General features: G+C 34.5%; 1 protein-coding gene across 2 annotated transcripts in view; it reads left to right on the forward strand.

The window, feature by feature from the left end:
* Positions 1-21691, forward strand: part of LOC118182092 (uncharacterized) — a 29576-nt gene extending 7885 nt beyond the window's left edge. For both annotated transcript variants that reach the window (XM_035351379.2, XM_035351380.2), the window contains exons 3-4: positions 6398-6543; positions 21307-21691. In XM_035351379.2, the coding sequence (XP_035207270.1) occupies positions 6398-6543; positions 21307-21620 (460 nt within the window). In that variant the 3' untranslated portion in view covers positions 21621-21691. The remainder of the gene's footprint in view (positions 1-6397; positions 6544-21306) is intronic.
* Positions 21692-23000: the final 1309 nt, after the last annotated feature.

Below are 23000 nucleotides of genomic sequence, written 5' to 3' on the forward strand. Positions count from 1 at the left end.
TGATGTCTGGTGGTATTGTGTCAAGTTAAATAATCGGGCGCCTCTTCTCAATTTACATTTTTTTAAATCCTCTTTTTAACCCTACTTTTGTAAATATTCTTCAAATGAATCGAGTCATTTTATTTATAAAACTTAATTCTATTATTAATTAAAATTGAATATATTTACATTCCGAATGATAATTCACAGACGGCAGCACCAAATGGACTATGATGAAACATGACCCATCGTATTAGTTCGAAATGTTAATACTAGATGGCAGCACCAAACGAGAAGCTTTCAAAATCGTGCTCTTTCGTGATGCGAAACAAGGCGAATGTGATAATTGTGAGGTTTTATCACGTCCAGGCGTCACGTTTTAGTATGGATTATTTGATATTTGTATAACAAAACTTCTGTTAGCCGAACTTCTTTGAAGTGAAGCCTTTCTTAACCGGAACGACAGAGTAAAATATCCATGACTTTAAAACTAAGTATGTCATGAAAAGTTACCTTAGAAATTTCTATATCTTAACAGTTTGCAGCATTCGCTTTACTTATACGACAATGCTAATAGTTCATGTGAGTATTGCTAGCTCATGAAAATTAGATCGTTTGGTTTATTTATTGATGGCTGAACCAGCAGTTCGCTCGCACCGGATGTTTAAAGTAATTAATTTATGATTTATCTTTTGGAATATAAGTTTCTCTCTTTTTTGTTGCATGTGGCAACAAGTCGTGTGGAAAATAGAACTTCGTTTTTGTGACAGCCATGTGTAATAAATAAAAGTGAAGAATAGAGTCCAATTGCTCGTGTGTTTATTTTTGTGTTCCAGTCGAGTGAAACCATGTTAAATAAGCATCACTAATCATCCACACATTTGGAGAAATTTCCCTTCCCAGAGCTGTTTTTGATGTTTTGTGATTTCTTACTCACATTGCAGGTGGACAATTTTTCATTGGTTAAAAACATGAATTATTGGTATAATTGGTTCTGGGTTTGGATGCTGGTGGCTGAACGGGCTGACTGCGGGTTTCCTTGACTTTTCCCATATTTCTGAAATACCATGAATATGTACCAGTTCTCTTAAAATGTTCCCCATTAAGATCAGTCCCAGCATTGGCAGAAAATTCGCGTAATTAACAAATAAGTCCACAAAGCTTGAAGATATGCCAAGGGTTAACACTGTTAGTATTCTTCTTGAGGCCAGTACTATCTAAACCAGCGGTCGGGAAACTTTTTTAATCATTACCCCAAAATATTTTTGTGTAAGTTGATATTACCCCACGGCGAAGAAAAAAAAAAAAAAAAAAAAAAAAAAAAAAAAAAGCGAAATCGTCTCTTTTTAGCATCTTTCATATTATAGCTCCCCATGATAATTTTGAAAAGAAAACAATAACTAAAAATTTAATTTAAACATCATTTATTCAATTTATCAATGTAATACCTAGTAATACATAACGGCAATAATAGTAATATAAGTAATATATATAACAAATTGAAACCCATTGGGGTACAATTGAGGGTTGACAATTTGGAGTACTGTAACAAATAATTATAATAATAATGGTGGTACAAACAAAAATTAGAATTGAAAAAATTAGAAAAAAAAGAATAATTGAAAACATTCTTCCTTCACGTTTTGGAGAAATGATGTTGTTTCATGTTCGATACAATTGCTTCAAAATTGGGACTTTTTGATGTAAGAGCGATTTGAATACAGTCTTCGGCGTTTAATCGATTTCTGTTCTTCGTTTTTATGTTCATTAGAGTGGAAAAGCCTTGTTCGCACAAATATGTTGTTCCAAATGGCAGCAATTTTTTAACCGCCTCTTCATGTGCAATTTTGAAAGCCTTTGCAGCTTTTGACATCCAAAAAGACGACAAATTTGGTTTACTCTCAAATTGAATACGTGCTTCAGTATTAGATCGAAGTTCAAGAATTGCTTCTGCCAAACCTGAAGGTTCTTCTGGCATCATAGCAATTTCACATTTAAAAGGATCTACAATCCAACTGACAGTACGTGTATCAAGATCTGGAAAGTAATCTGAAAACCGCTTTCTGAGTTTGATAAGATGTCTTACAATTGTATCCTTGATGTCAGCAAAAGTAATATTTTCGCAATCTTTCAAAAACAAAGCTAACCTTGAAAAAGAAGCTATCTTGTTCTGTTCTACTTTCTGTCTCCAATATTGCAGCTTTAATCCAAACGCTGACACTATTTCTCTCGCTGAAATGATATTAATATTCTTTCCTTGCAATTCTTTGTTTAATATATTTATACTCTCAAAAATGTCCCCTAAATATGCGAGATATGCAACCCAGGAAGAGTTTTTAAACTTATCTGAGTGAATATTTTTTTGATCAACCATAAAAATTTCGACTTCAGTTTTGAGAGTCCATACTGGATTTAGTACATTTCCGCGAGAGAGCCACTTTACTTCTGTATAATAAAGTAGGTCCGTATATTCAGCTTCACCGTCCTCACATAATTCACGAAATAGCCGCGTGTTTAGTGCATGTCCCTTGATAAAATTTATGACATCATGCATGACGGCTTCCAGTGTAGGTTCTAAATATTTGACCATAAGGGCCTGGCGATGGATCATACAGTGAGTAACTTCAATATTTGGGTTATTTTTTTTTTTACAAAAGCCGAAAAACCATTAATATGACCCAGCATAGCTGGAGCTCCATCCAAAGATACAGAAATACAGTTTTCCCATTTTAAACTTTGCGCATTGAAGTATTAATTTATTTTATTGTAGACATCAATTCCACGAGATCTCAACTCGAGAGGAGAACAAAACAGCAATTCCTCTTCAAAATTATCTGCACCTTTGTAGCGAACATATACCATTAGCTGTGAATTGCTACTAAAATCAGTTGTCTCATCAAGCTGAATAGCAAAATATTTAGCCTGTTTTAATGCGAAAGTAACCTGTTTCTTCACATTTTCTGCTAATATAGAAATTCGTTCTTTCACAATTCTCGCAGACAAGGGCACTGAATTCAGCTTCGCTTCTTTTTGACCACACATTATCTCTGCCATTTTTACAGCAGCTGGTTTAACCAAATCTTCACCAATAGTGTATGGTTTCTTATTTCGAGCAATCAACCAGGCTACTTCAAAGCTAGCCCTTGATGCTGAACGCTGATCAAATGTACCAAATAAGTTGCTATTCAATCTTTGTCTTTTAACAGATATTTCTAAATTTGCAAAGTATTCTCGCGGTTTGGAAGACAGGTGTGAATGCAAATTATCTAAATGTTTCTTCAATTGACTTTTTTGAACAATTCTGAAATCAATACCTTCATACATACAACACACTGTGGTTTCATTGTACCATTTTCTTCTATTTGTGTAAAACCGTAATTAAGGAATTCGTCTTGGTATGTTCTTTTTCTATTTGCTGCCATCTGAAGGGAGACAGAAAATAATAGTTGTAATATACTTGAATTAAATTTTCAAATTGTTTAAATTGTTTAAGTTGAAAAAATACAAACAGGTTTATAAAATAACAAATTAAAAATATATACTTTTTACTCACAAAAGTTTCATTTTTACCCCATTTGGGGTAATTTACCCCGGTTCCCCGACTGCTGATCTAAACGTATGGACACTGCCCCAGACCTTGTGATTATAGGGGCCCATGTTCTGTAAAATGTATTCTTGTCCTGAAGAGAGCTGTGTATGTAAAAGCCTTAAAACATTACAAAAGCATGGTGACGAATAATTTCGTTTAGATGTCCACGCTGCAGGCATAAAGTTTTTAAGAAGTTGTTGGCTTAAACCAAAATATTAATTCCTTTATGATTTTCAATCAATTCGAATCTTTTCGCAAAAAAATAAAATGGAATAGTTCTACATCTCCTGTTCTACTGGGCCAACTGATGAAATTCAAATTGCGTTTTTCATGTCTGGAAAGCGCGACTTAAGATATATATATAAGATTTATATACAGCATCATTCTAACATAGGTTTGAAAAGTCTGAGTTTGTGTTAAAATGCTTATGTTAGAATGATGCTATATATAAATCTAATATATATCTTCAGTTGCGCCTTCGAGGCATGAAAAAAAAAAAAAAAAAAAAAAAAAAAAACGCAAGCTGAATTCCGTGAATTGGCCCAGTAGAAAGGGAGATGTAGAACTGTCCCATTTGTTTTTTCTCGCAGTGTACCTATCTTTAAGTTATTGTAATAACTCATTAATTTCCACTCATATTGAAAAATGTTTTTAACGTGTTAGGACTTTTATAATATCACTAGCTATCCTCCACCCACAGCAAAGATATGTGGTGGAGCTTGCACCACACACAAGGGCAAACATCTCACAAATGGTTTTAAATAATACCTGAATGTAGCTCTGATAAGTAATTTTTCATACTTAATTTTAGTATTCGCTTAAGTACAAAGCCTGGCATAAAGATGTTCCTGAATTTAAAAGGAAATAAAAAAGGATAACATAGTTCCTGTTCTAAGTTTTGTTTTGTCATCCTACAGAACAATGTTTGCCATTTTATCGTCATCTTATTTAAAGGTAATTGCATCCAATACTCACTCTGAAGAGGTATAAGAACCAGAAACCCAGAAGTTCTACAGTGCCAATACCTCCTTAGACAGGAGGAGGTAAGGAGGTATTAGCAGTGCACCCTTACAGGATAGTAGCTAGAGGGGGGGGCAAAGGGAGTATCTGTCCTCGGGCGCAGAATCCAAGGGGCGCCAAACTGATGTTACGACATTTTAGAATCAAATGTTTTCAATCCTTGGCAACCAGTACGGGGCGCGAAATCTTCAGTTGTCCCTGGGCTCTGAAAACTCTAGCTACGACTCTGCACCCTTATTCATTGCCGTGATCTAAATACGGGTAGTATTTTTCAGTTCCTCAGTTACCTGCGGCCTATAATTTAAACCTTCAGTTTAAAGTATCTTCAAAGTCAGCCGTCATAAGGAGAAGATACGGTGAGAAAGTCGACATCGTAATGTTACCAAGCTACGAAATAGGCTTCCTGTAAATACTCTTTCCACTACTGCTGTAAATTAATTTTCCATATTTAGTGTAGCTCCATTTTTCTGGAAAACACAAAAGTGCATTTCCGAGTTATTGATTCTACACTGTAGAAAATCATGTAAAATCTCTAGATATTGTCGTTTTGTGGCATTATGTTTGGGTTTCACTAACAAACGTTTATTTAATTTACATTTTACCTGTTGCCTCATTTTCCAACGAGATTCGCTTATTACAGAACTTATGTAAATTCGAGTGGTAAGCAGTTTTACTGTAAGGTTAGAAGAACTGCCCAGAGCTGTAGGTGAGAGCTTTAGTGTCCACGGCGTCGCTGACTGACTGAAAGTTTCTCTCGCTTGGCGAATCACCAGTGCCTCAGGTTCCATATAAAAGCTAAAAGATAGATTCGGTTAGCAAAGTTTGAATCGCGGTTGCGGTCTTATGTGGCTGGTGTAGCTTCTGTTCGAATCAATTATATTATTTGTAATTCTAAAATAGTTTAAGGAAGCTTGTATTTTCAGCCAAATCTAGGTGACTAGTGCTTTTGCGCTGTATAAGGAGTTTAACCCTTACAAATGGTGAGCTAAAATAAATTTACAAAATAAATTACACATATTTTTTTTTATTTTTTGAAACGTTTAACTATTCTAGTGGTGAGAACTCACCCACGGAATCTAAATTACAAGATAGCTAGTTAAGTTCATGTTAGCCCCAGATAGGTATTATAAATACGACAGAGACAGAAGCATCTGGCATCAATTTTTCTTAAAAGGTATAAGCTTATTAATTCCAGTAAAAATGGCGTAACTTTTAAGTACTAAAATGAGTATTCTATTTAAACGTCGAATCTTAGATAACTATATTTGTGCTAGATTGCGTGTTTCTTGTAAAAAACAAAGCAAATCAAACTGCAGCAGTCCATATGACACACTTCAGTTTCAAGATCTCATAAGGACGAGGCACTGCACAGAATCCGCCATTTCTGCTACAGAAGCATATTTGATATTAATTAGGTCTCAGACTGAAAGAACTCCAGGTAATCTGGATGGATGACTTCCCCCTCCCCCTAGTCACACGTGATTTAGTTAGATTAAATGACATAGGTTAAAAGGCTGACCGACTTAGAAGAAATTAGACTTAATTGCAACATAAAACCAAATTTTTCTGTTAGTATGAATTAATTTATGTCTTTATTTCTAATTAATCCAATACAGGTATGCTGGCTAATTTTTGATAATAAAGATATTAGAACGTTTTTTTAATTAGGCTATTAAATTATTTATATTTTTTTTTTCCTTTTTGCTTTTTGATTTATTTTCAGTATTTTAATAAAGGAAGAGTTTATTTTAAACCAACAAAAACGTTCTTCAGGGAGTTGCATATGTAATTTATCTTCATTTGTTTCAGACACATAGAAGGTCTGGAGGAGTGCTACAAACGTCTTCTGCCTGAATGTGACACTTATTGGCAACTCGACCGATATTCACGGATGATGAAAGTTCTGCATGCAACTCATTCTCATCTTTGCTTGAACTCTACAAACAACCTTAGAGGTAAATGGATTTGTTAAGGAAGGAAGAGGGTTACTTTTATAATGATTACTTTATACGTTCTTTTCATTTATTTAAGGTGCAAATGTTGTTTATGTTTATCGTTATCAACATCAACTAATGCCTATTATCTTATATGCATTTCCTAGAGGAATTCTGCAATTTACTAATACTGAAAAACTTTTGAAATACTTTTGATATACTGATAGATATACAGAGCTCATTAAAACAGATATATATTTTAATTTTATATGCTTCTGCAGGAATTAAAACAGAATTATGGATAGAAAACACTACTTTCTTGTAGGTAAGAGCATCATAGACACCATTCATAGAGTAACCGTCTTGAATCTTCCTATAAGTGGTAGAGATATTAGGTAATTTTTGAGAGCAGGAGAAATAAAAAATGAGCAACGCCTTTCCTGGGATTCGAACCACGGACCTCTCGAATGCGCGTCGAGCGTGCTGACCACTACACCACGAAGACCTTATAGAGCGATTAAATGCAAAACGAAGCCGGAGATACATGAATTAATGTTAAAAAATGGGCTCAAAAGCTTAATGATGTAGTTGGCTTTATGCATATATATGAGATTGAGAAATTAATAATGTTGGCCTGCTCGGAATATTCTTTACTTGTAAATAATAAGTTGAGGGACACCAAATTTTGTATTTGTATGATTTAAAGGGTACAGAAATAATTATTCAGAGAGAAAAATTATTTTAAAAAATTACCCCTAAAAAGGACTCTATAGTAAAGTACACAAAAAGTAATGTCTTAATCAAATCAAACAAACCACGTGAAAAAAGTTACATTATTAGCGGCAGATGGGTAACGATTTAGTAGTGTGCAATCTATCACTTTTAGTTAGTTGTTTATTCTTAGATGGCACTACTAAAACGCTAATTTTAAATATAAAAATAAATATAAATAATTAAGAAAACATAAAATGATCCCATTCATTAATTTAATAACCTATTCATTTTTTATTTCATTAAATATAAATTCCTCCCAATTTCATAAAGTAAATGCAGGAGTGGCCATTTTTGATGAGTCTTTCAGCACTATACTTTATGAATGTCAAGTAGAATGATCAAAAAAGAGTAACTACTTTTATTAAGGGACTACCAGCATGCTTCTGTGAAATACCGGGATTGCATTTGATGTGTGAAACTCCATATTCCAGTAGCTTCATAATTTAATAATAATAGCTTTATAAAATAAAACAATTCAACAGCTTTCTTATCGAATGCAATAAAATGGCGTAAAAAAGAAATGGTTAAAACAACGACCTATTTTGATATTTATATTGATAATTGAAATCGGTGGATCCCACAGTGCTTCATTACCATGTATTGGCAATTAGTTTTCACTAGCGTTGTATCATTTATCACGTCTTTGAATTCAAAAATCGATTGAACTCCACCACTTTGTTATAGAACCAATAACAGAATCGATATTCTTGCAAATATCTAAATTCTCTCAAAAACACTTATAATGGTACACTTGGGACGCTTAGAGCGCTTAAATATATTATGTTGTCTGATATTTGCTTTTTCGAAGGATAATATGTATCGCTTATATTTCATATAATTTAGCTTCACTTTTCCTTCGAATCACTTTTGTGGCGTATTATTTATCAAATAACGCATTGACTCTTATAAATGCTTTTAACTTATCCTCATTTCTATGTCGAATCACTTTTGCGGTGTATCATTTTTCAAATAACGTATGGATAGATTTCAAATAACAAAGGTTGTTCACACATTCTTTGGACGATTTTGCTTTGCTATAGAAACAATCGCCTGCTTGGAAATTTTCTTTTTAACTTCAGCTATATTTTTGAAAATATAAATTATCGTCTGCTATTGGAAGCTTTCGTTTTAATGCAAAATGGCGCTTTAAGAAAGCAATGAATGGAAGGTTATATTTGTGCTCGTTTCTGAAGAAATTTATTCGTATTCAGTTATTGAAAGACGTTTTGAAAGCCATGATTTTTAGTATTTCTTTAAAAGGCCACAATTGATAATACTGTCAACAAGAAAGAGGGGGGAGCATAGTTTGTTTTTGAGTGGTAGAATTGTTCCAAATATGTGTATCCAAGGAAAACGGGAAATGTTTAAAATATGCAAAGGTAAGATGTTAAATGTTAAACCAAAATTCGCCAAGTCAAAGGAGAGTAGCAAAATCATTCAAGGCTCAGTGTCAACTGTAAATAAAGTGATTAATGCTAATTTGTATCTCAAAAGTCTGATGGGTACACTACATGACTTCCTTGCACGAAATATTAAATTATACGCTTTTTTTCATGCATTTCGTTTAAACTTATTGGATTGAATTAAATCTACTTCGCCGACAGCGCATAAACCACAATAGAATAAATGCATTCTTTAAAATTCACTCTATTTGTTTAACATAGAGACACTCTGGCGCTAGGTTCACTTAACAGTATTATATTTAGTTCGTATTATAACTCAGAATGCACAAAACTTATATCATTTAAAGAATTATCTAATCGTTGCCACATGCTCTATTCAAATACTTCAATAAAGCTAGAAAAATGTATAAAAGAAATGAAACAAACAAAACAAAAAGAAACAGTTTTTCACAGACGATTGAATATTTTTCATTCAAGTAATTCAGTTCTTACTTCGCGACAATGCAAAAATACATAAAAACTCAAAATATCTGTATTAAAAGTTACGAAGTAAATCTTAAACACTTATTTCCTCGAAAAAATTCCAGAAAGGATTAAGCATGATTTAATTGGCAATAATAAATGAATGCGTTATCTTTGTTGTTGCGAAGCTAAGTTTCTCTAGATTGGAAACAAATCCACTAGTCTCCTGTTTCAAATATAAACATCAATAGCCGCCATTAAAAACAGGCTTAGCAGCAATTAAACAACTTTAAAATTGCTGATAATTCTAAAAATATTGCACACAGATTTACTAAAGGCATAAAATCCTTAACCGGAAGATAAAAACAACATAATTCAATCATTTTTAAAGCAAAAAATTTACAATTTACAAACATATAAGAGTAAAGAAACTGAGATCACTGAGCCGGGTAACAGAGTGGATATATATATAAATATATTTATATACGTTTGGTGCGGCCGATTGCAACCAAAATACGAGGTGCACATCTACAGGTTATAGTAGTCCTATACACAAAATTTCAATGTTCTGAGGCTAGTCGTTTTTGAGTTAGGCGAGATACGTACGTACGCACGTACGTACATACGTTCGTACACACGCCACGAAAAATTCTCTTCAGAATTCCTTTTAAAGCAGTTTTATAATATTTTTGGAGGAAAAGAGTGTTTTATTCTGGCCTTACGTACAGATATCACGCAAAGACATCGTTAAATTGCATTCGATAGCGGTCAAAATGGATATTTTCGTTGAAATATGCTGCCTGAAATTTTTCGCGATTACAATACTTCGTACAAGGAATTTTACTTCGTACAAGGAAGTAAAAAAGCGAAAAATTCTTGATGTGCATCGTCTTTCTCCACAATATATAACGCCGAACGCAGAATGCGCTGAAAATTCTTTTTGAAAATCCTTTATCCTGATAAAAATGAAAAACCTTCTGTCACAATCTTGGATGTATTTAAATGATTGCTGTAAAATGGTATCCGTTTATTATCATCTAAGAGGACAAAAAGTCTTAAAACATGGTTCAGAGAATCTAAAGAAAGCTTTCGCAAGTGATTTATATTTGTTGCTGGTTTTTCATGTAACGGTAAATTAGAAATAAAGAGAGTGGCAAAAACTTATAAAATCAACTCCACATCAGGAACATATTTTATACCATATTTTCAAATGTGAAATACTTTCTCTTTACCCACACTGTTATCAATTAGTAGAACTTCATCAAGACAAAGCAAGCGGCAAGAGTGTCAAATTTACTGTCGATTTCCCGAAAAAAGTGGAACAAGAAAACGGATACCAAACCCCTATCCTTCAGTCATATCCCTACTAAATCTCCTCGTGTGTCACCTATGGATTTTTGTGCTTTCGGACTTAAAGAGGATTATTCAAACTTCGACCTACAACAGTGGTGGCGAACCTTTTGGGAGCCGCGTGGCCGAAGCCTTTGCGTGCCCAAAACTTCTTTGATTAAGTCTCCATCGGAAACGGTTTACCATGTTTTGCCAGGCAGAGTGAAATTTGAAACCTGGCCATTTTTAGATGGTTTGTTTTAGAAAGATAATTGCAAAAAACCATTTTCTAGTATTTATAATGCCTCAATTTCCCATCAATAAACACCTTCTGCTTGGCTTCATCGAATTCGGTAACAATCTTATGGTTGTACTGTCCAGGACTCTTGAGACGATCGTGCACTATCAATGTTTAATTTTGCCTTTTTTGCCGGAGTCATTTGTGAGGGTCCAAGACCTGGAGTATAAAAAATCTGTTTAACAATAAACGTATTAAAACTCACCGGCAGTTTGCAATAAATTTGAATTCGTTTAAAAAACATTAGCTGCTTCAACTTTAGCGTATTCTTTGCAATGTAACAAGTAATATGATTGGCCAAAATAATTGAAACGTCATAAATTGCGTCAATAAACATGTATATAATTTCTATAGCGAATTGTCAAAATCTTATATCTAGGCTTAGGCCCTATGCCAGTGGCATTATACGATAAGTAAGTAAGTGAAAGTTTCAAGAAACAGACTAAAACACTTATTTAAATTACGTAATATAATTTTATTGTGATTATTGATTAAGGAAGTAATATTTTAGTAGCATGCCGGCTGATGAGGCTCTGCGTGCCGACTGTGGCACGCGTGCCATAGGTCTAAGGAGGTTGTAGCCATCACTGACCTACACCCTCCTTAGACTCCGCAAATATGCTCGAGTACAATGGGATAAAATACCTGTTCCATTACTACTAAAGGCTTTATTGTCTTGGGAATTAAGCTGCAAAAATGTATTGAAGAATAAGGTTGTCAGAAAGAACATTTAAAACACAAAAAATTAAGGTAATTAAATAAATATTTCTGTAAATACAATGAATATTGCCTAAAATATATGAACGATAAGTTTAAAAAATAAAACTGTTTTCTTAAATTATGTATAAGTTGCTGAAAAAAGTTTAAAGTAGTTTTACCAACGGTACTGTTAATCGATTTCATCACATGCCGTCAACTGATGGCTGTGATTTGATCTAACTGGTGGTTGATGTTTGTAATAATAGCTAATCGTTAACACCAAAAGCAGCGACCTTGAATATCTTTTGGTACAAACGCCTAAAATTTGTCTTATTTTTAACGCTGTCTTTTGGGGGATCATTAATTAACTTGTTTTATCAATATTTATTCTTCACCAAGTCAAACCGGCACAATTCCCAAAACGAGGAAACTTAACTTGATGTTCGAGGCTATTTCAATAAGTAGTCATAAAATGGGTGGAAACCTTAACATTTTTTGGTTTTTCCATCTTGTGTAGACATTTTTATGCCTATTATTAATATCACGTAGTTATAGCAAATGAAGGAAAAATTCGTTATTTATGCATATAAATGATGATAACCGAAATGACAAATAAAAATCTCCGTTTTCAGTGCGTAGTAGCTTTCCTAAATATTACATAAACGTAGAAGTTTTGATCTTGAAAATCGTAGTTAGTAAGGCGGGGGGGAGGACATATAAATGATAGCGGTTTTTTTTTTGGGGGGGGTCCTAAACCAATTTTTATTTTTAAGTTGTCAAAAAAGTTGTCAAAGTTATGTTCAAGGGCACATCAAGGGAACGTGATGTTTGTTGGGATGATTTGCAAAGATTACCATAGCAATTAGGTTTGCTTTGCATTTTCTACAATCAGCATGCATTAGATGTTGGAAGAGGTATAGTACCTATAAAATACATCTGTACAACCTTTAAAGCTGCGTCATAGATTCTGGTACAGCATACGATAATGGAATGCCTAATTCCATATATTATTAATGTAATAATAGTAATTAACTTACAAAAAAAGAAAAGAAAAATCTGAAAGGGTTCAGATTTTAATGGTCGTCTAAAAGGGTTTGTTAAGTTTCTTTTCGCTCTCGCTGAGCTCGCAGTCTACCAGTCTGCTGTAACATTCAATCCTACTAACCCCCCTTTTTTTTAAGTGTTGGTATACTTTTTTCTGTTTTCTTTCGTCTTTTCTCAGCTCACCATATCAATGCTCAGTTTTCTTACTAAAATGGCTTTACAAAGCTTTATTGCCTTTTTATTATCAACGTTTTGTGTGTTTACTTTATTTATTAGATATCATGTTCTAGGCGTTTACGCCACATAAAATTCTATACGACAGCAAACTCATGAAATATTTGAAAATAGCATATCTTTAGAATTACCGATAGCTAGTCTCGCGCGCTGAACATAAAAATGCCATCATAAAGCAATGGTAGCATAAGTCCACCATAAGCAGCACAGTGTTGTCATTGCTCGATTTGAAATCGTTGTGTTTGTTAATGAAAAATTCGTTAAAGGTGTACAAAATATGAAAAAGATTATAAAACAAATACGAAATTAAAATTTCGGCTCTCAAGTGCTCATGTTTGGGTGAAGGACTACGTTATTCAGAATTTGATGGCTGTAGATACCATTGAGCTTTCACAATGAGAGAAACAGTCATACATTCAATCAGATTCTTCATTATTTAATTTCTGTGAATATAATGCAGGGTGATAATATTGGGTAGCAACAATTTGAAAAGTGATACTCTGTTTATAGTTAATGGAAGCAAAATGCCATTTCGAGACTAATATCCCACCGGTACTAACTTTCCTTTAGGGCTGATAAAAATTTAATCTGAAAATGAGGGCTAAATGAATATTTTGTGTACATATTACATGTCAACTAAATTTAATTTATATATATGTGTGGCTCGCAATGAAGTATATTGATCTAAGATAGGGGTCTTCAACCTTTTACGCTCAACGGCCATATTCCGCGGGCCACATATCTGTCAAAAAAAATAGTGTAGTCAGGAAATTTATATGAAAAAGCGAGGTTTGTTTTGCAAGGCATTGATTCTAAGCGAAGAGATAGCGTTACATATTTCTATATATATAATATGCATTGGTTCCAAAATGTCAAATGGAAATCGAATTTAAAAAGTTTTGCAACATTTTTTAACTATGAAAAAAAGTATAAAAATGATTTTACAGAACGATGTTACAAAATGCATTTACAATAAAAAAACACTTACATTACTAGCGGGAGATGGTACTTACTTTAGTTTTAATGTAAAATTTGACATTGTTTTTGCTTGATTAAAGTTCCAATATCTGGTTTAATCTGTGTTGTTGCAATTCGTAAAGTTTCCTCCAAATGTCTGTCTGTCAGCCGTGTTCTTGTTTATGATTTTATGATTTTTATTTTACTAAAAAGCTGTTCACATATGTAGCTACTGCCAAAGTTAGAAGAAAAGAAGAGTACATGTTTACGAATTCCTGGATACTTGTCTTTGGTCACGTACTTCGAATAAAAATTAATTAATGTAGGATTTTCAAGAAACTTACATTTTACTACATAGTCACATTGCAAATCTATAAATTCTGTTTGAAGTTCAGCTGGAACACTTCCAACGTCTACTGAAAATGGCGAATCTCATAAAAACTTCATTTTCACGAAAATCGGAAAATCTGCTTTTGAATTTCTCTTTCAAATTTGAAATGCATTGTACATAATTACTTGAAATCCATGTTGTTGAGTTCTTCACACACTCCATCAATTTTGGAAAGTGAGTGGAATTCTTATTTAGCAACTGACTTTCCCACAGAATTAATTTTGTTTCTAAAACTTTCACAAAGTAATAAAGATTATGAACAAGTAGATCTTTCTCAGTAAGCGGTAGCTCAAATTATTGAGATGACCTGTGCTGTCGACAAGAAGTGCAAATTCTCTCAACCATTTCTCATCACTGAACTCGTGAATAGATTCCCCTTCAGATTCTATGAATTGTTGAATTTCGCTCTTCAAATAAAACAGGCGCTGAAGCATCTTTCCCCGGCGATCACTCAACTCTTGAAATTGCCTGTGATTAAGTCCTTTAGACCGAATGAAATTAACCACTTTTACAACAGAGATAAAAATCTACCCTTTTTATGGCATTGAGATTTATGCGTAGTCAAATTTTTTATTTTTAAAATTACATAAGATAAAGTGAAAGTTTAAAAAATTCGTCATTTTCAGGAAATTTTCCCTCAAATAATATCAGGCATGTCAATAATATGTTTTAAATATCAAGAATAAGAGAAACAAATAGCTGACAAAGCAATTTTTCTTGAAATGTTTCTTTAAATTCTCCAATTTTTCTTCAAATTCAAATGTGGGCCACTAAAATGCCTTCAGCGGGCCATTCGTGGCCCCCAGGCCACATGTTGAAGAACCCTAATCTAAGATATAGATTTCGACTGCACTCAGTAATTGTTGCTCGTTTACAATAAATACATGTTAGTATCGTATTGTAAATTAACTATTTAGTCACAACCTCGATATAATTTTTATTGATACAGTATGAGAATAACCCAAAATATCTGCGTCGCGTTCTTTATTCTGAAATTATTTGCAATAGACTCCTTATTTCATGCGTAGCCAAAGTAAGAAAATACTTCATATCATTTATAATCGCGATTGGGGCGTTCATATATCTGGACTATGAGAAAAACGTATATATATTATATCGAGTCTAATATTTAGCTCTCAGATATATCAAACAGTCTCGATTTCAAACATTCAGAAAAAGTAAGGATTTACTTAAGAGCAGCTGACATTATTACTGGTCAATAGCCTTCGCAAGAGTTCTTCCAAAGATATTATTCTCTGCAAAGTTACACCAAAACCTCGGTTCACGAACTCAGTTTTTTCCTGAAAGCTCTTTGTGAATCAAAGTATTCGTAAGCCGAAATTTTCCTCACAGAGATTAATGTAAAATTGATTGATTTGTTCTTGGACGACAGATTATTGCTTGTCTGCACAGTACGTTGCATAGAAGTTCATAATCCAAAACCGATGGAAATCATTAAATATTAAAAAGATAAACAATAAACACATTATTAAACAGATAAACGAATGAAAGCATAATTTGACTTTACTGTACCTGTACAATGAAGAATATATGAAAAAGACGGTATAAGTAGAAAAGGATGAGGAATAGTATTGTTTGGATGCCAAATTTCCTTTCATAAAGTCATTAGACAATTCTCTTAATTGGGTATCTTTTTTCATCGTTTCTTTGTCATAAACGCCACTCAGATTTATTTAAGACGCAATATGCCTTCGTTTTACTCAAAATTTATGCAATTTGATTTTTTAAGCCTATGTTTTAAAATGTTTTTAATGTGACATATAGCATTATCTTTAAACACGCTTTTATCTTTCAGCTTGGCATTGCGTTATCAGGATGATATCGTTACGTCGAAACTACGCAGCTTACTGCATTTTGAAAAACCTTTCTTGGATCAGATAACTAGGGTCATTTATTTTTTCCCTCTTTTCTGCATGCCTTCATGGTGTAACGGTTACACTCGACGCGTATTCGAGAGGTCCGGGTTCGAATCCCGGAGAGGGCATTGGACATTTTTTATGCCTCCCGATTCAAATCTAATGACTCCATAGTGGCGCTCGGAATATAAGGGCGTGGATAAAGATTTTTAACCACCAAAATTTGGCGATTTTGTGCCTTAATCCCCAGTCGCCCTTTAAAACGGGGGAGTGTTAAAGGTATTTTTTGCATGAATTCGTGGTGTAAAAGCAGCAAACTCGGGGCGCATCGGAGAGGTCCAAGTTCGAGTCCCGGAGAGGGCGTTGCTCAATTTTCACTTCTCCCATATTAAAAATTCCTAATGACTCTACAAACAATCTACGGTGATTTTTATTTCTTACGGTGACGGTGATTTTATAACTACGGTGACTCTTTTTCCAAAGACATTTCTTTCACAGTTGCCTTTTGTTGCTGTTTCTGAAGTTATTCTTTCATGCTGAGCTAATTATTATGATCATTGAATAACTTCTTCAAGTCTTCATTGTTAACTTTTTAGTCTATGGTTTTGTCTAAAGCCATAATATCATAGATGACTAGAAGCGCTTTAATTGTCAAAATGTTCAAAAGTCTCTCTCACCAACCCAATCCGGCCATTATCGCTTTCAGGCCTGAAACTATAGTCCTGTAAATCATTTGATTAATGAGAGTTAAGCAGCAGACGTTACTAAAATGACTTTTTCAGATGTGCCTGAATCTTAAATATGTGGCACAGTTTATTTCAAAATGCCTTTGAAGATCATATTTCCAAGATCAGTGTTTCATAATTCAAGACACCGTTCGTTATCTGAGATCTGAGGCGGGTTTTGTTTCCTATAATTTATTTGGGATTCGAATTATCTGTTAAGTGATGCGTTCATAATCCGAAGTCTCACTGTATTTGATATGATCTTATTAAAATATTTCTTCAGATATCGCAGTTTTAAAAACCAACAGTGCACTGAGTAGTTTTTGAGAGAACAGTCCAAGATCGAAATGAAACAATGCGTTCGGTTTTACTGAAAACTGAGTTTATTAAACATTCGGTCGAAACCTATTCCTTAAATTCAAGATCTGCTTATATTAAAACATGCAATCGGTATCCAGAATACTTCAGATGTGTTACCCTGAAGATTTTCAATAATATGTCTGCCTAGAATTTACTGAGTTATACGACCTATAGTAAGATATATTCAAATTGTGATTAGGTTGTAGAGACTTTGGAAGCAGGCAAGATGAAAAATGAGCAAACGCCTTCGCCGGGAATCAAATCACGGACCTTTGGAATACCGGCCCAGGGTGCAGAACCACTACACCACGAAAATACGCTAGGAAGGCGGGAGAAATACCTTATATACTCCCCCTTTTAAATGGCGACTGGGGTTTAGGGGGCCCAGTCGCCAAATCCTGTAGGTGAAGAATCATCATTCACCACCTTTTATTTCGAGCACCGCTGTAGAGACAGTAGGTTGTTTTTGGAAGCAAAAGAGATGAAAAATGAACAATGCCCTCGCTGGGACTCAAACCACGGACCTCTCGAATACGCCTTGAGCATGCTGACCACTACACTACGAAGGCATCCTAAGAAGGCGGGAGAAATACCTTATACGCTCCCCCTTTTAAAGGGCGACTGGGGATTAGGGGACCCAGTCCTTTGGGTCCCCTAATCCCCGGTTACCCAGAGTCCACCAAATCCTCTGGTTGAGGAGAATCATCTTCCAACAGCCTTTTTAGTTCGGGCGCCACTGTAGAGACATTAGGTATTTTTGAAAGCAGGCAAGATGAAAAAATGAGCAAACGCCTTTGCCGGGAATCGAAGCACGGACCTCTGGAATACCGGCCCAGCGTGCAGAGCCACTACACCACGAAGGCACGCTAGGAAGGCAGGAGACATACCTTATAAGGTTTACATTGAAAGTGGAGATTTTTGTTAATTTTAGGAAGTAAGAATATACTATTAAATCGTAGAAATTCTGATTGTATTCCGCTAGGAATCTATTGCAATAGGTACAACACTGACTGTTTTATGCAACAAAATATCTATAAGGAAATATTGATTTTATTGCAGTTCAGCACAATATCTGAATTACTACTGAAATGTTAGGGACCTGAAAGGCTTCGATATCATTAACAATTTTAGAAATTTGTTCATATTTTGTGTAATTTTTCTACATTGGATACTTTTCCTTCTGTATCTGAAATTCAGCGATATCGCCAGTTGTCTGACGTAGGACGTTATCTGAGCTTTCCAACGCTTTCTTGAATTATTTTAAGAGCAAGGGAAAAACAAGTACTTTATGAAGAAAGTTTCCTCTACATGACTGATATCCATCGATTACCTCGTTGCTGCCTGATGGTAGTCATTTGGAAATGAAAGTCTTTTCTTTTTCTTGAAACGCAGTGTACAACTGGTTACTTTGCAGAATATTCTCAGCTCTACTTGAACATACTGTACCGGAATATAGGCGAGATAAATTTAAATTATTATCTGGTGGTAACTCATAAACTAACATGGAATTTCATTGTAAACCTTACTAATTCAGATAAGGAAGGTATGCATCAACGAAAACCCTTTTTTACAATTAAATTTTGAAATTATACATTCATCTTAAATCTGATCGATATTGTGGTTAGTGATGTTGGCTGCAATATCATTTAGCTTGTACTCGAATTCCGGAGGAGGTATATATACCCCTTGTGCAAAATTAAGAGAATTTGCAATTTTGTCTTTTTTTACAAAAGGTATTTAATAAAAGGTAGTAATTTTGCTGCCGAAGAATTATGCGAAGATTCAGAGGTGAATACGTAAATGTATAGTTGCATGTATGCGAAGCTGGGTTTGTGAAGGGGATAAAAAGCGCACGAAGGTTTTCGGAGATTTGTGTGCTCATACTTCTTGACATATTCGCCCTGTTTCTCGCAAGAGTTGGGGGAATTTTGAAACTATCAAGTAAACTGAGTAAGTAACGAACGTACGAATGACGGAATGAGATGGAGAACTGCCGTCGATTTAAGGCAGACAATCGCAAGTGCACGAAGCTACACAGCTCAATGTAATGCCCAGTGCCTTCTGAAATTTGTGGAAACAGTTTTAGGACAGTGGATCCATATCGAGAAAACCTGGACGAGGTCGACCAAGATACACAATGACGAATGAGGATCGTTATTTGTCATTTTCAGCACAGCGATACAGGACTGTTGCAGCTCCACAGTTCTCACGTGATCTGAATGCTGCTACTGGAACCCGGAGTTCACGCTGTACAGTTGCCCGAAGACTTCATGAGACAGAGCTGTATTCGGGAAGACCCGATATTTTCTTCCCTCTCACTGAAGCTCACGAGAGCGCACAAGAGAGTACACAAGCATAGTAAGGACGCTTTAGACCATATTTCAGTGGAGCCCCAAGCTTTTATAGATGAGCTGAGATTCAGCCTGGACACTGATTCTCGGCATATTTATAACTGAAAAGAGCCTGAATACCACTCCTCCCTTATCAGAGAAAATGATTATTATTGTGGTGTAAGTGTAATAGTCTGAACAGGTAATATGCTGGGTAGGGTGTTACATGCGCAGTGGAAGCACACCCCTGCACCTGTTTTGTGTTTGACAAAAACTGCATTATTGCTACGAGATATAGAGAGGAGATCGTAGAGCCTTATGTTCGATTTTTCAGGGCGCAGTTGGTCTTGGGTTCCTGTTAAAGATATATGTCGTCCACACAGGGTTCAGTGGTCGACGATTACATGGAAAGTGAAGGTATTCGCCACATTAGATTGGCCGACCAGATATCCTGGCCTTAGACCTGTAAAGTATGTCTGATACGCTCTTGGAAAGGCAATATCATCTCGCCATTCCCCTCCGAGAACCATCTCGGATTTGAAAACTGCTTTACTGCAGAAGTGTGATGGACTGCCACAAGAACTCTCCAGCTCTCTTCTGTCAAGTATGTCGTCACACTGCTTGATCTACCTGGTTGTGAGAGGGGATCGTATCCCATATTAGACTCATTTCCAGTTCGATATCACAACGTGGATTTTGGACATTCCTACACTGTGAGTTTTACTGATATCATGTGTAACTAAAATGACTTTTGAAAAATACAGATCTTTCTCTGTTATAACTGTACTTTCGAACCGAATTTCATAAAATTCTGGCCATTAATATTTCAGAAATTCGACATGTCTTACGCATCTGTAGAAGCAGATTCTTTAACTTTTGAACAGGAGTGTATATTTGTAAATATTTAATATCTTCATGAGGAAGCTGAAAGTCTTCTCGAGTGGTCTGGTAATAAGAAAAATAGGATAGGAGGCTCTTAAATGTCTCAGGGCATTCTCCTTCACCTATAAGGTGCCGTAAGCCCATGCCAACTACAGACGCAATCCTAGATTCCTCGCCACAATACATTTCGTGGCTGTGTTCTTAATGTTACTACAGAATAAGTCAAAACAACAGCATATTAAGTAGACTATTTTAATTCTTAACAGGTTTCAAACGTGTCGAGAAATTTGAAAACCTGAAATTATTTGTAATATATTGTGACTTTTAGAGAGGTTCATTTTGCCTCTTTTATTCAATGGAATGCTATGTACTTTAAATTCAATAAAATTTAATCTTCCTGCTTTGGAGCTTCTTCCTAATTCTGTGATTGCTTTAGTATATACTGAAATTTTGATCCATTGTTAATACGAGTTTGCTATCTTAAATCATCCATTCCCCTAGGAAAATTGCATTTTAATGTGATATTACCGGTATAGTTACATTATGTGACACTGTATGCTTCAAGCATAACGTTAATAATAGAATTCAAGCTCGGATTGCAGGCAATATTTCAAATTCGGATATGAGGCATATACAGCATTATATTTACCTCACATCCGAGCTTGATATCTAATGAATCTTTTCTATTAAATGCCAATTAAATTTAAAATAAAACAACACATCAAAAATAGTGCTCTACATGAGATGACGTGAAATTCAGTGAATACTAGTGTATCAGAAGCTTTTTCTATTCTCAGATATAATATATAAACTTTATGATTCGAAATCTACTATTTTCTCTTGCTACAATTATATAAAACTGGATTATTTATAGCTAAAAGTGTTCACACATTATTTGAAAAGAGTTTTTTAATGTTTTTGAAATAAAATATTTGCATGAAATAGACTGAATCCATGTATTATTGAAATAATTTTCATCTTCTTCTTACAACTGATTACTTGAATGTTTTTTTTCATAGATCTCCTTCTGAATAGTGTTTGCCTCACAAGAGCCAAAGCCGTCCTTGAAAATTGTTCCAGTCTAGGATTCGAATGGGTCAAAACATGGAAAGAAGTGTTACGCATGCAAGTCGATCCTGTGGATCGGTGTCGAGGATTGAATGCTTATCGATCTTGTATTGCTAACAAGTTACATGACGTGATCTGTGGACTGGAAGCTATTCGCATTTATGGTGGGCTTATTGATGTGTGGCTTCGAGAATGGTGCAACAAGGATTCGACTTCTGAAAGGGATTTGTCATATTTGTACCTGTCTGCCAAAGGTACTGGATGAATGTTCCTGGTGTATTGTTTGCAAGAATGAAGACAATGTTGCAAAAAATAAAATTATCAGATTTATTTTTACTTTTATTTCTATTTATTGCATTTCCTGCTTAAGACACTCTTGATTAGTTAGTCACGAAGAACATTTCCATTGAGAGAAATAAATAATAATCTCTATATTTCAATTTTCATAGATTTTTCTCTTTTGTAAGAGAAAAATTTAAGTAGTCTGAAATTAACTTATTTGCTATTTTTGATATAAAACTGAGTTTTAAAATAATTAAGAATGCATAGGTAAAAAGTCATTTTATTTTTTATCGTTTTATTATTTTCATGGTAATAATTTGTGATTTGTGGAATAGAACTTCATGATGTACCTTAAGATTCCTTTTTTTATTAACCCGAGACTATTTAGCGTAATACTTATTTCACTAGAAATCCAATTCAGAAGGTACAGTAACAGAATTACTATAACTCTTCTCCATTTAACCAATAATGCGAAATTATGTAGTATATTGAAGTCTGATATTTCCGAATCAAAATGTACAATAATTTATCTAAATAGCTTTTGCATTTTAATGATTATTAAAAAGAAGGTTACAGTTATCAAAATATAGTCCCTTTGACGTTTTAAGTAGCATATACATCAGTTAAAAAGATGATAAAAAAGATCTTGAGGAAGATATAAATTTGGACAGAATTTCTAATCAAAATTTTTTGTGTCAAATATATCCCACAAGCACGTTTATTATATTAAGAATTTTTTTTTTACTTTGGTACTTTCTTTTAATACTTCTCTGGCCTGGGTTACTCATATAGTTCTGATAATCTATTTGAACCAATATGTACAGGGTGATCTTTTTTAAAGTGACAGTGTTTGGAGCACCCTGTAGCGCGATCTAATAGACGAAATGGTACCAAACTTGGTATTTACACTAATCAAGACATGGGACATCAAGATATACAATCGTACAGTTCAATTATTAATGTTCATTTACTACATTAACTTCCCCGGTGAGGAATTAGACCACATTCAATGTGAACACCGTTCTCAGAAATAACACCGTGCATTCTGTGCACAACGTTCTCCACAGCCGTATGTAACATATCACGAGGAATATTCCGCACTGTCTTTGTTATGTTGTCCTTTAGCATAGACAAATTTGGTACACCACCAATTCAAATAACCCCAGAGCCAAAAATCGCATGGCGTGAGGTCAGGGGAACGAGGCGGCCATGCAACTGGAAAACTGCGACTTATGACTCTATCATCAGTGAAGTTTTGGCGCAACAGCTGCTTTACCTTATTACTAATGTGTGGCGGAGCATCATGATGCATAAAGATTGTCTGTTGGAGACGGTTTCTTTGCTGAAGTTGTGGAATAAGAAA

This window comes from Stegodyphus dumicola, chromosome 3 (genome assembly GCF_044657685.1).
Source record: "Stegodyphus dumicola isolate Sdum_Otavi_A_Nest chromosome 3, ASM4465768v1".
In the NCBI taxonomy this organism is placed as follows: domain Eukaryota; kingdom Metazoa; phylum Arthropoda; class Arachnida; order Araneae; family Eresidae; genus Stegodyphus; species Stegodyphus dumicola.